The sequence below is a fragment of the Ciona robusta genome, chromosome 4 (genome assembly GCF_009617815.1).
Source record: "Ciona robusta chromosome 4, ASM961781v2".
Lineage (NCBI taxonomy): Eukaryota > Metazoa > Chordata > Ascidiacea > Phlebobranchia > Cionidae > Ciona > Ciona robusta.
The window spans coordinates 5,477,451-5,489,986 of record NC_143238.1 but is presented as its reverse complement, the minus strand read 5'-3'; the positions used below and the strand labels follow the sequence as shown (position 1 = coordinate 5,489,986).

Here is a 12,536-nt window from a genome sequence, read left to right as displayed (position 1 = left end):
AAAAGATTCAACCATATTTTTGATATATTGTCTAATCGCACACAATGTACGTCATTCTGTGTTTCTAATTACTTCCATTTCAAATTCGATTCCATTGTGACGTCAAAATACGTGCCGCGGTCCACGCTGTTGTGTTAGCAAGTTATTTCTAACGACATTAGCGCTCTTTAAGTGCGTCAGGTGTGCACGCTTTCCAACAATGTTAAATTTGTCGTTACCTTGTCAGGTCAAGCTCTTCGCCCTTACAAATTCCTCTTAAACTGTTTGACGCTTTACGTCAATACGCCACCTTACAACTCTTACCCGTTCAAAATGACGTATACACCCCTTGTGAATTAACCTATGTATACTTCTACAACCCAGCTTGGAAAGTATGTTTAGAATGTCAGTTTCGGTGGGGAAAATTTCTAGAAAAAGTGAGAAAGTTTTGCAGTTGGTTTGTCTTAGCGTGATTTCAATGACGTCACCACATCCTGTTCTACTGCGACTGCCTCAGCCCAGCTAGCAGAGAGTCGTGTATTTAGTAAACAATAACGATAGACAAAGCGGTGGCTACCGGTTGCGAGTGAAATTGACAGGATCGCTTAGGCAGCGAGTTTTCCACTGTTCCCAGTGCATGAAGAGAGTTACAAAAGTTAAATTATGGAAGAAAAGAAACAACAACGTAGATCGACCCATCATAGTTACCAATCAGTAGACGACACAGCTGTCGTTTCAAACCAGAGTATATGGTACAGTCTATCGCCTACGCCTTTTAAAGCAAATGAATTGCACACTATCCGACGACGTAAAGGGCAGGTAAGCAAAACATGTATGTTATCTTGCCTGGTGGACAACAGGTCTATTTGTTGATGCTATGACGAGGTGTTGTGTCAGATAAACCAACGCGAAGAGCTCTTGTAGAATTTATAACGTTGTGGGAGGCAACGTAGGCAAGTTATTAAAGTTAGCATATACACAATAGCTTACCGTGTGTCACCACACCAAGCCTTAAATCCAAACCTGTCTAGACATTACAGGGATTTAACGACATTCAATTAGAACTATGTTTAATCAAGCGACGTTGTATTTGTCTTTAACAAGGTATTTTAACCATGTTTTATATTCCCCGTTTATAACCGTGACCTCAGTACAACCTCTAGTCTATGCTGTACGTAACAATGCAATATAATATGACGTGCATACATACAAAAAAAACAGTTTTTTTATCTCGTGACTCGAATACAGTAAAAATATATGATCCGAAATAATAGTGCGAATCCAAGTCAAAACAACAATGATAATGAACAAGTATGCATTAGAATATGACTGTATATTTATATAAGCACAATGCCAGCCCCAGCACCCAACAATGCACTTTAATTCATCGATTAACAATCAAACAGAGTTTAAATTGCTACTGCCTTCCGTCCGGTAGTAGCAGCCAGAAATAACAATGCCTTTCTCCATGTTTATATCCAGAATTAGTTGGTTTAGGAAATAATCCGAAACTTGGCCAGCTGTGTCCCCTTACAACTATATGACCGTGTGTAGGTTACAATCACTGTAGGTTAAGCACAACGCAATGCGTCACATACTTCTAACAAACAACGTTATTATTCAAATCATATGCTCTCTTTAATTGCGCCTACTCCCCGAGTTACGTCTTCGTAGCGCCTGTATAAATACTTCACAGTTATTTTAAGGCTTCTCAATATGTTAAGCGATGTAATGAGAAACCATTGTTCCCTAAACGCTTTTAGTCACGTTTTGGTATAGGGTGACAACGCAAATTACCCCTTTCGCCGAAGTTTCACCGTTTCTTGTTGTATGAGTTATTATGTGTTAGATAATACGCAATACAACATTATTTATTTTGCTTCCAATCGACGCGTCCTCTGCCCGGAAGTACATTGCATGTTGCTTGTTGTGACGAAACACATGCCTTCGCTCCTACACAAGAAGCATACGTCACCAGGAAACTACCAATGACTGGCCGCCTGATCTAATTGATCGTTACTTTATCTATGCGTGTTCGGACAGTACGCGTTCGCAGTTGCATTGATGTGTTGTCTTCTCGTATGTCCTCAGATCTATAATTGTTTGAAGTTAAGCGCCCTCGTTTTCGCCCGCCCAATGTTTCCTAGTAACTTGCGTTTTCAGCCCAGAACAGGTGCAAGCGTTGCCCATCTTGGCAGCTACCATTTTAATTGGCTGAGAAAAGTTTATGATTTTTCTTGATAAGAATTAAGTTAGCCAGTAGCTTGTGCGGTCTATTGTTGTACCGATGTGACACGGTTCTTGTGGGCTAAAGCTAAACTATTAGCGGAAGTAAAGGCAGTTTCATAGTGTGCTCCTTCAATAATACAAGACTTGCTTAAAAACAGGCAATTGTAGGACTTCCACAAAGGCTAGGTAATAGATTCTTTGTCACATAGCTGGCAGGACAAGCCGTTTTCGTATTAGCGAGGGCACGTTTGGCATATTAACATTACGTGCTTTGAATTGCTTAGTTATGAGGTGATACCAGTCTTGCATATTCAGCACAAAATATGCCTCACGGTAATTCAGTCGTGGCCACGTCATCACCGCGTAAAGATGATATTACGTCCAGGGTCAGACTCAGAAAGAAGGTTGGTCATGTAAGTGTAATCGTTAAGTCGCCTATTGCTCAAGCAATGTACCGCCATCTAAGATTTAATAAAATCTCCTTATGTCGTTCTCGGCTTAAAACCAAAGAAGAAATGTCATTCGTGACGACCGGGACGTTGACTTGCGTCGTGCGCGTTGGATTATTTCATATTATCGTGTTGCTATACAACACCAAATAAGCAGTTTCTTCAGCATTATGTAACCCTTTACCCTTTTACAGCGTCCGTCGATCATACAACGGCCCCAGAGTATGATGTTAAACAGGCCATCACAATACTCAGGTACGTAACATAACTGAATTAGAAACGCAACTTTATCTACATATATAACCCACGCGTTCTTAAATTAACGTCATATATACATCTACAGTTGGGAACCCACCGACAGCAAACTATGCCCAACAACCAGGCCGGAGTCGACCTATTTCGGTAAGTCGCAAATGACATCACCTTAATCATAAGAGAAACAAGGTCACCATCTATTGTGTTACAGACTATTGGAGGACCTCACTCACGCAGAAACACAGGTTCAAACTCGTCCGATCTTACCGTACCAAAGGACCGCAGTGGTAGCAACAGGTAATTGGTCAATCATTTTAATTGTGATAAACAACAAACTAAACTGTGTTCGTTGTAGATCGAGTTACTACGATGACGACGAAGGCAGCCGGACGCCCCCCAATGTATCATACATGAACAAGTAAGTCTGGCTTTTTAAATTATAACTAAAATGCCAAAACAACCATAACATACAAAAAATAGCACCATTTAAAACAATAATAACACATAAAACAACAACAATAATATCCAAAAAACTCACAACTCACAAACTCACAAAAATGACAACTACTCACACAAAAACGACAATAACACATGGGAAAAACGACAATAACACGTCATAAAAACTCTGGAATTGGAAACAGTTGCCTGCTGTACCAACAATTCACATCATAAACCTACAAGTAGTATTTGAATGTTTTCGTAATGTGACGTCAGTAAGTGTCAATCGGTTAAAGCAACAACAGCATTAAAAATATGCAATGATATTATGTGTGACTAAAGCTGCAGTAACTCATGACCAAGTTATGTCATGTTCACTGTGAAAAACTACACAGTGTAGCTTGTGTAATGCAACCAGATGTAGTGTTTTAAATAACGTTTTGTTTCCGCAGCATGAAAGACGTTATTTCTGCCTCTTTTGAATCCCTTGACGAAGGTAAGCACGTCATATAGTTTGCTACGCATTATGCAGTGTATAAATAAACATAAATATATATATAACAGTATTAGAATAGTTTGGTGCCCGACACTAAATAAATATAGATTTCTAGTCACCTAATTTGTGCATTCGGTTTATATAGCTGCATTGGACATTGCTGAACTCGAAAAGGATCCGGATCTAGCCCTTAAAACGGCTGAGCCCGAGGCATGGAGTGTAAAGGCGGACAGGAAAACCTTGAAAAAGATGTCAAAGAAAGATGTGAAACGACAAGATAATATATTCGGTTAGGAGCTACGTTTATGTACCGTAGAGTAAGATAGGACACCTTTAGCACATATCCAAATATCATTTTATACAATTAACAACGGTCTATGGAAGTCGTGAGGATACGGTTTTATAATTCTTTGAAAGTTGCTTGTTTACTACCAAATGAGACGAGAAAATGGAATGATGGTGTTTCATCTTCCCACACTCCATAGTCTCTATACTGTATCTTGTATACGCTATATCAGTAGTGACCTCTGACCACCTAAACGTATAAATAGCACCTGGGTGAATTTCCGCAGAAATTATGGGTTGGAAATCCACGAATCGAATGTTTGTTTCCCGTTTATTTCCAAACCAATGTAGCGACCTGCAGTAAACAATCTATACGATAGATTTACTCAATATACTATATGTACAGTAGGTTGGGAAAGATATGTCAATCTTTCATTCTATTTTCTCGTCCCATTTGGTAGTAAACAAAGAACATTTAAAGAATTGTAAAACCGTGTCCTCACGAATCCCATAGACTGTTGTTAATTGTTTAAAACACGATTAGAATATTTGGATATTATGTGCTAAAGGTGTCCAACCATACTATATGTATAGCATAATACATGCGGCTCAATTGCAGCATTTGCAATTGTTTTTCCTACCCGAGTTTATCCTCACGCCCACAGACAGTAAAATAAACAAACACTCCCGGTTTTACAGAGTTCATTCAGACGGAGAGGAATTACCTCACGACTTTAAAGATAATGCAAAAGATATTCGCCAGGGGTTTGGTCAAAGAAGCACACATCGACCCAGAAGTTGTGGAAAAATTGTTTCCCTCAATTGACGAGCATGTAGATTACGTGGCGAACTTCGTAGCGAAATTGAGCGACCGTCAAGTCGAGGGAAAGGTGTGTATATAGTTGAATAAGGGGGTCTGGTTATGGGAGAAATTAATGTCGAAAAACTACGAATAATAAACATCCATTTTTAAAAAATGTTAGTTAAAAAATAATGTAATTATTCTAGCACAATATTTGCTTCAATATTTATTGTTTTTGTTGCTAAAGTTTGTTAGCAAGAAATTTCGATGCTGCATATCTGATGGTTTGCATTTACACTTGCTGCTTTGTTATAAATAAGACAAACTAAAGACGTTTCTTAGAAATATTGACAATTCTATTCAATAAGATGTAGACATTGAAAATAAGGACAAATCTTAGAATTTAATACGGTGTGGTATGCCCACGGTTGTAGAAGTTGCCGCACTTATACCACGTTGCCTATAAATACCAGAATACCACAATAGTTGTTTTGAAATAGAATGCACAATGTATCATAGCTACTAAAATACGAGTTAGAGTTAGCTATACTTGCATAAAGCTTGCATACCATTTGTTTGGTTGGTATTTCCTAACTACATTGATGTTTTGGTACTTGTTATTATATACGCTATATAAACGTTGCTAACTTTATAAAGCATTGATATAATTAATCTAAGTAATAATACATTGCCTTTACTTTAGGTTGTGGACGGTATAGGCGATATATGCGTGGCCCAATGGTCGGGCACGAGCGGTAACAACATGAAACGAGTGTTCGGTGATTTCTGTTGCAAGCAAAACGAGATTGTGGCAACTCATAAGGAACTTTATAAAACTGATAAAAAGTTCAGCACGTTTATCAAGGTATGTATTGTGTAGAGTTCATTTCATTGTAAAGGGCAATTGTAAAGTGTTTTGTATAAAATTTCCAAGAAATAATTGCCTATTTTTCCTGAACTATTTTTGGCCTATGGACGCAATGTTTGTTTATAAACTGCTACAGTGGGTATTGCAGCCTTGACAACTAGCACACATACGCGTGTTTCGAAACTATTCACTCCCTTGGGCCTTGCCGTTGTTATTTTCAACGGAATTTTACCGAAACTTTATCAGGCTTGGCGAGTGACAACCGAATGTATCGCTAACTTTTCAATCGTTGCAGAAATGTGATAAGAACCCACTGACACGTAGACAGGGAATTCCCGAGTGCGCGTTACTCGTCACTCAGCGTGTTACGAAGTATCCGATCATGCTGCAGACGCTTTTGGAAAATTCAAATAAAAAAGGTAGGAATGCATGTTAGTTCGTTATAAATACGTTACTTTGTTTGTTACTGCGCGTTACCCGCAAAAGGTAGATCTTTTTTAGAGCTTTAAAGTTGAACGTCGGTTAATGTTGTTGTTCGATGATGAAAGCAATCCTTGCGCTCATAGTATTACGTCACAACGTCGTTTAGATGTATTACGTAATGTGGAGACAGTTAGGGGAATTTCTGAGAACACATTTTTGCAATAACGTAATTTTTTACTTGTTTCAGTAATGATCAGCCTATTTAAAACAGTAAATTAAAGGAAGCAGTTAAACGCCGACACAATGTTACATTTTATTGTTTTTTTTTTATGTTAAATTACTTTCTTTTATGTTAAAACACATTTTTTAGCAAAGTATTTCATATTTCTGCATAGTAGTTTTCACAAATTTCATACATCAATCAAAAATGTTTTCCACACCAGACAAATAGACTTACATTTATAATTATTAATGGGTTTTAATTTGTGGTTTTATCTACGCAGACCACACAGAGGATTACGCTGAGTTGGAGCGAGCGCTTGATTTATCACGGGAGATCGCCAAGGATGTAGATGAGCAAGTACAAGCTCATGAGCGTGAGCAACTGTTGTATGAAATCTATGAAAAAACTGATACAAAAACTACAACCGCTTTCAAAGGTGAGAATAAAAAATAAAATATTAGTATTTGGCTTGGTAGTAAATTACTTATATCCCATTAGAAAAAGTAACCAAAAATTGTTTGAAAGTTTCTGACTTTTTAAATGAAAATTAAATATTTTTTGTTTTGGATAACATCAGCCTTACTGTTTTGGGTTACATTATTTTATCCTGTATTTTATTGCAGAAGGACGCAAATTTGCAAGAAAAGACTTGTTAAAAAGAAACCGCAAACTTTTGTACAGTTCCAACGCAGTGCAGTGGAAAATATCGAATTCAAAGAAGTTTACAGGTAAGGTTTTTTCTGGTATTTATAAAGCTTATATAGGAAGTACGGGTAATTATTTCTAACTTTGTTATCCTCTACAGAAACTTTCTTCTTATTGTTGTCCGACTGTTTTGTTTTACTGCAAGAAAATAATGGAAAATATACATTTCCTTCTGGACAGGTAGGAATGCGTTTGATTGTGTTTATTAATTCAATTAAATGCATTAGGGATTAAATCACAACTTTAGAAATATATTTTAGATTAAAATTATTGTTAGTGCTTCCTAAACTCCTACATTGTGTGTGACTTTAAAAGTTAGTTAAAAAATTGAGCAGACAAAGCTTTGCTATTTATTTACAGGTAATATTTGCACTGAACAAGGAAAAAAGTTAAAAAAGCTGAAAATCGAGTATAAATCTTGTAAAAGTGAAATCCATCTTAGTTTATTTTTTTGTGTTAATGTAAAATAGTTAAAAAGAATGCTGAAAACCGTGTAAAATTTGGAAAGTATTAAATCTATTTGTTCATACAGCCTGCAGCAGTTCCCTTGATGAGATTGATTGTTCGAGAAGTGGCAAATGATGAGAAAGGTTTATATCTCATCAGTACGGCCAACTCACAGATGTACGAATTAAAAGTGGATAAAGCTGATGATTGTAAAACCATCATGCAAGTTGTGAGGTCTGCTGTGGGAAACTGCACAGAAGAGGGTAAGACACTGGTCAAGTGTGATTTGAAAGTGTTTAGGAAAAAAGAGAACTTTTTTCTGTCGTGATGTTTTAAAATTTGTTATCATAATTTTAGTAAAAATTTAAGGCAGATTTTGTGAAATTTAAATTACTGCTCTGTTTGTAAAAAAATCAGTAAAAACTTTTTTATGATTTTTTTCTCCCAAAATTTTACACTAAATTTTATTCCTAGATGAAGGAATCCCCTCTGAAGACGAAGAGGAGCGGAAGCTTCAGGAGCAAAAGTTGGATAAAGCTCGTCGGATGATCGATTTACTCGAGCAAAAAGATGACGCGATAAATCGACTTCTTAAACAGAAGATGGAAGTTTTCCGATCGTTAGCTGAATCTGTTGAACGGGGAACAGCAATTTGTAAGTTTTGACAAATAATTTTTATTTGATAAATATTTTAATTTGTTTTAATTATTTATTTGTCTGACCAAAATTGTTTAAATCGGAGTTGTTTTTTAAAATCCAAGTAATTTTTCTCTATTTACATGTATGTTCCTATTTTCAATTATACTTTATTGTTTTGAGCAGTTTTTCTTTAAAATGTATATTTCTGTCATTTAAAATATTACATTTACCCCCTCCTCCCAACAGCACACATGAGTTTCAACTACCCAACTTATTTCCTTTCCACCGAAGATGAATCAAGCAACAACAACAAGTTAACATTACCACCGGGTACCCCAGTTCTGCTGAAAGCTATTGAGCAAGGTAAGCTATCTTCAACCTTGTAATTTATTGTAAACATTTCTATTTTGTAGAAAATATTTGTAAAACATTTCCAAAAACAATTAATTATTTTATTCTTTTTTAAATTTGGGTTTATTTTTTCCCATTTTTTAAAAATTCTGCATTAACAAATTCTAAAGATTCCTAAATAAATAAATATTAAACCCAACCCCCTTCCCACAGTGAGAAAGATGTCGCATGCATTCTGCGGATCAGGTGGTTTGTCCCGCCAACCCTCCAGTGTAGGTGAACATGAAAGTGGATCACGATCACCATCGATCTTACCTAAACGTTCCGATACATTTGGTGGATTCGATAACGGAAAGGAACCTTCTTCCCCTAGAGGTGAGCAAACTATTACATTTTAAACTTTTTTAATGATTTTTTATTTACTTTTTTTTTTTGTTTACAAGTCAGATTTTATCATTTTTTTGTTATAATATTTTTTACTTTATTTTTAAGAAAAGTATAAAATTAAACACTTTAATTTCCGGCACCAGGCAAATGGATGAACAATTCACAAAGCGAGGGAAAACTTATTGAGCAAAACAGTCAAACCACTATGACATCAGAATCAAAACGTGATTCTGGATTGGTTGATTCTGACGTCCTCGTTCGAAGAGTTGATTCTCAGGGAAGCATCCACAAGGAGGCATGGGTGAGTCAACTTAGTCAACAATACTTAGCTGTTTAAAAAAAATGGAAAAGTTTCTCATTGGTAAAAAGCTGTTATTAAAATGTTAAAAAATTTAGAAAAGTTAAGTCAACATTTTTTTAGTGTTTAAACATGTTGTTCTTAAATGTTATTGGAAAAAGTGTTTGTTCTAAAACAATTCTTAGTCATGTCAAAACATTCCATGTTAATAATAAATAAAGAAGATTTAAAATTTCACCTTTCCCGGAAATAAAACCACACTTGATATAAACAATAATTCCAACAAATGATAAAACTCCTTTAAATTCTATTTTCTATTTTTAAAACATCTTAAACTTTTTCATGTTGAGAAAAAAAATTATACAAATATTAAAGAAAATTTCCCATCTTTCAGGGCATAAACGAACCATCGGGAAGTCCCACTCCATCTCCCACCGCATCCACAAGTGGTGACTCTTACATTCCTCCAACATCGGATCAAATCCTCACCATCACCAACCTCAGTCATCTACTACATTCATACATGTCTATATCTACACAACAGGACACACACATGGAAAAGTAAGTCAAATACATCTGTTATTAGTTTATTAGGTCTAAGGCTCTAAGCTGTGTAAAAAATAAGTGGAAAATTTAAATTTATTATATAGTGATTTTTTTTATGCTGTTAAGCTGTAATTCTTGTTTTGTATAAACTCTCTGTTTTGTGCAATAAACAGTTGCTATTAATCTATTTCTTAGCAAATACTAAACAAAAGTGTTTCTTCAAAATAAATTTAAAATTTGTTGATTTGTTGCAGACTACAACAGCAGTTGCTCCTCGTTCAAGATAAAAACTCCAAGAAACGAGGAGGAAATTTACAGGAGGTTGAATTAAAGAGAAATCATATTAAACAACAAGAACAACTTGATGATCTTAGAAAACAACAGGTATAACATTTAGTTTGGTTTGAATTTAATATATTTAAGAAATTTTGTTATCAAAAAAAAAAATTAAAATTAATTCCGTGATTTGGTTTTCCCCCAAAAAAGTTTTAAGATTTTTTTGTTGTTTTTTTATCTGTGAATTTATTTTTCAGCATCAATTAAAAATTGAGCGTGAGCAATGGCATCGAACGAACGAAAGATTCCAGAAGTCAATGGCTGCTGAGAAACAAGAACTTGAGGCTGAAAAAGCGAAGATACATCAAGAAAAGTTGGAGAATGAGAGACAGAGAGATGAAATTCATCGAGCGAAGGAGGATTATCAACGAGAGATGGCTCGTCTCCGGGATCTTCAGCGAAGATCCCATCATGATATTCATATTTCTTCCTCCACATCCTCCCTACCAACATCCACTGTCAATCGGAACAATAGCAATAATGGAGCGGATGTCACAGATCTTCGTCTTTCTTCCGGAGACGGGAAGACTCTTTCCTCCAGCAAGTCCCACTCAAGTCTCCACTCCTCCTCGGATGTTGGGACGAAAGGTCCTCCCTCACCCACGTACGCTTCTGCAGCAGATTATCCGAGGACCTTCCCGGGATCAAAACGAGACTCCGGGAGCGCTCCTGCACCATCCACCTCCCAACTTCCTCTTCATCTTCAGTATAGCGCAACAAACCAGTTATCAGCATTGCAGGTAAATAACAAAAAATACTTTTTGCTTAGTTTTATAAACTTTTTTGCCCAAAGTAAAAACAATGTTTTAGAAAACGACTTTTTCTTTTCCTTACAACTTTTTTGGAATTACTTAAGCTTGTTTCTCATCAATGTCATTTCCAGGCCCCAAGACATCAAGAGTTTCCTTCCAAGTTATCCAAACTTGCTTCGAGCACGAAAGGTAAACCAATGACTTCTGGTGAAAGCAAATCTGGTTTAATGCACCAGATGATACCAAGCAAATTGACCAAGCTCGCCTCAGGTCAATCGGGCCAACATGTGTCCAGTAAGAGGCTACATATTGTATAGAAGTAAGTTAGCATCAAGAAATAAATGAACGTGGGCAGAGTAGCACGATGTTGCCCACGATGAACCTTGCATGACTTGCATCTACCTGTCAATCAAACAAAACTTTGAACTTCACATGACAGCTTGTGTTCATACTCCCATACATCATATGTTTTCATAAATATCTTCCATCTGATAAGTATTCCCAAATCATAATAATAAATTTCCTATTGAATATTCTTTTTAAGAAACATTCGCTCTTACGTTTTATTTTCATGAATTTTTTACATATCATGTAAAAACTACATGTTACATCTTACAAGCATGTTCTTCCCAAATCCACAATAGCTTCTTCTTAAAGTCCCCCTTACTTCACAGCAACAAACTCCAGCAAGCTCCGGACCTCTCAGACGAAGAAGTCGGATCATGGGAGCAGCCTTCAAGTCCCTAGCAGGTCCTCCAACAATCGCTCTCCTTCTCCAATCTTCAAAAACTTTTTATCGAAAGAGAAAACGAGCGCAGGGGATTCAAAACGCAACTCACAGAGCAACTCCGAACTTTACTTATGATACCACGAGCTACAATATTGACCTTTGCGTGGTTTGAACCCCACGTATGATTTGAGCACTTACTTAATTCAATGTAAACGCAGCATAATGTCTCGACTTCGATCAATTAGATTTCTTCTCGCTTGGAAATCAAAAGAATTTCTTTTTTCCTTTTTTACCATGCCCATCATTTTCTTTTAGCTCAGTGTGGTTTTAAAAGAACATCTCGCTTTTTACAATCATTAGCTTGGACTATGTTTAATGTATCCTGATTACAACATTATGCACTGCAGTTGATTAGAAAACTTAGACGATCCAAATAAACATTACCACCACCATTATTATTGGGAGTAAACGAGTTCGTCGTTTTGCACGCACCGCTTACAGCTATCTCTTGCAATACTTTTTTAACTTATTTTCACCGAGCTGTCGTGTTTTTGCTGTCGTCTTATACTTCGACGTACGAGAGCTTTTTTCGCATACTGTCCAGAATCATACAATATAATGATGCTAGTGAAATGAATGCGTTTTCTTTGGATAAGTTTAGAAAAACAGGCACAGCTAAAGTAGGCTTACAAGTTCAATGCAAAACCATAGACAGTAGTAGAAGACAGTTCAAGAAATACTAGCTGTCTTTCAAGGCTCTTGTAGAAGAAAGTAATGGGAAGTCCAAACTAAAGTATTTGTATCATACAATAATTTTTATGTTCTAATGATAACGTGTATTAGGGGAATGATGTATGTTCAATCTAACATTGCTATAATTTGTCCCCAGTATTTTAAT

General features: G+C 36.2%; 1 protein-coding gene across 7 annotated transcripts in view; it reads left to right on the top strand.

Annotated features, from left to right (window-relative positions):
- LOC149737022 (rho guanine nucleotide exchange factor 28-like) overlaps positions 1-12,271 on the top strand; it is a 40,356-nt gene extending 28,085 nt beyond the window's left edge. For 5 of the 7 annotated variants that reach the window (XM_089876975.1, XM_089876978.1, XM_089876977.1 and 2 more), the window contains 22 exons: positions 2,852-2,912; positions 3,001-3,059; positions 3,124-3,209; positions 3,268-3,330; positions 3,803-3,846; positions 3,992-4,135; positions 4,831-5,021; positions 5,637-5,798; positions 6,097-6,220; positions 6,728-6,883; positions 7,071-7,175; positions 7,253-7,332; positions 7,685-7,862; positions 8,074-8,253; positions 8,485-8,601; positions 8,803-8,964; positions 9,120-9,277; positions 9,669-9,835; positions 10,075-10,204; positions 10,354-10,896; positions 11,040-11,202; positions 11,583-12,271. In XM_089876975.1, coding sequence (XP_089733101.1) covers positions 2,852-2,912; positions 3,001-3,059; positions 3,124-3,209; positions 3,268-3,330; positions 3,803-3,846; positions 3,992-4,135; positions 4,831-5,021; positions 5,637-5,798; positions 6,097-6,220; positions 6,728-6,883; positions 7,071-7,175; positions 7,253-7,332; positions 7,685-7,862; positions 8,074-8,253; positions 8,485-8,601; positions 8,803-8,964; positions 9,120-9,277; positions 9,669-9,835; positions 10,075-10,204; positions 10,354-10,896; positions 11,040-11,202; positions 11,583-11,773 — 3,264 coding nt within the window. In that variant the 3' untranslated portion in view covers positions 11,774-12,271. Of the gene's footprint in view, positions 1-2,851; positions 2,913-3,000; positions 3,060-3,123; positions 3,210-3,267; positions 3,331-3,802; positions 3,847-3,991; positions 4,136-4,830; positions 5,022-5,636; positions 5,799-6,096; positions 6,221-6,727; positions 6,884-7,070; positions 7,176-7,252; positions 7,333-7,684; positions 7,863-8,073; positions 8,254-8,484; positions 8,602-8,802; positions 8,965-9,119; positions 9,278-9,668; positions 9,836-10,074; positions 10,205-10,353; positions 10,897-11,039; positions 11,228-11,582 lie in introns of all 7 variants that reach the window. The other 2 variants (XM_089876976.1, XM_089876979.1) reach the window with 2 other exon arrangements.
- The last annotated feature ends 265 nt before the right edge of the window (positions 12,272-12,536 follow it).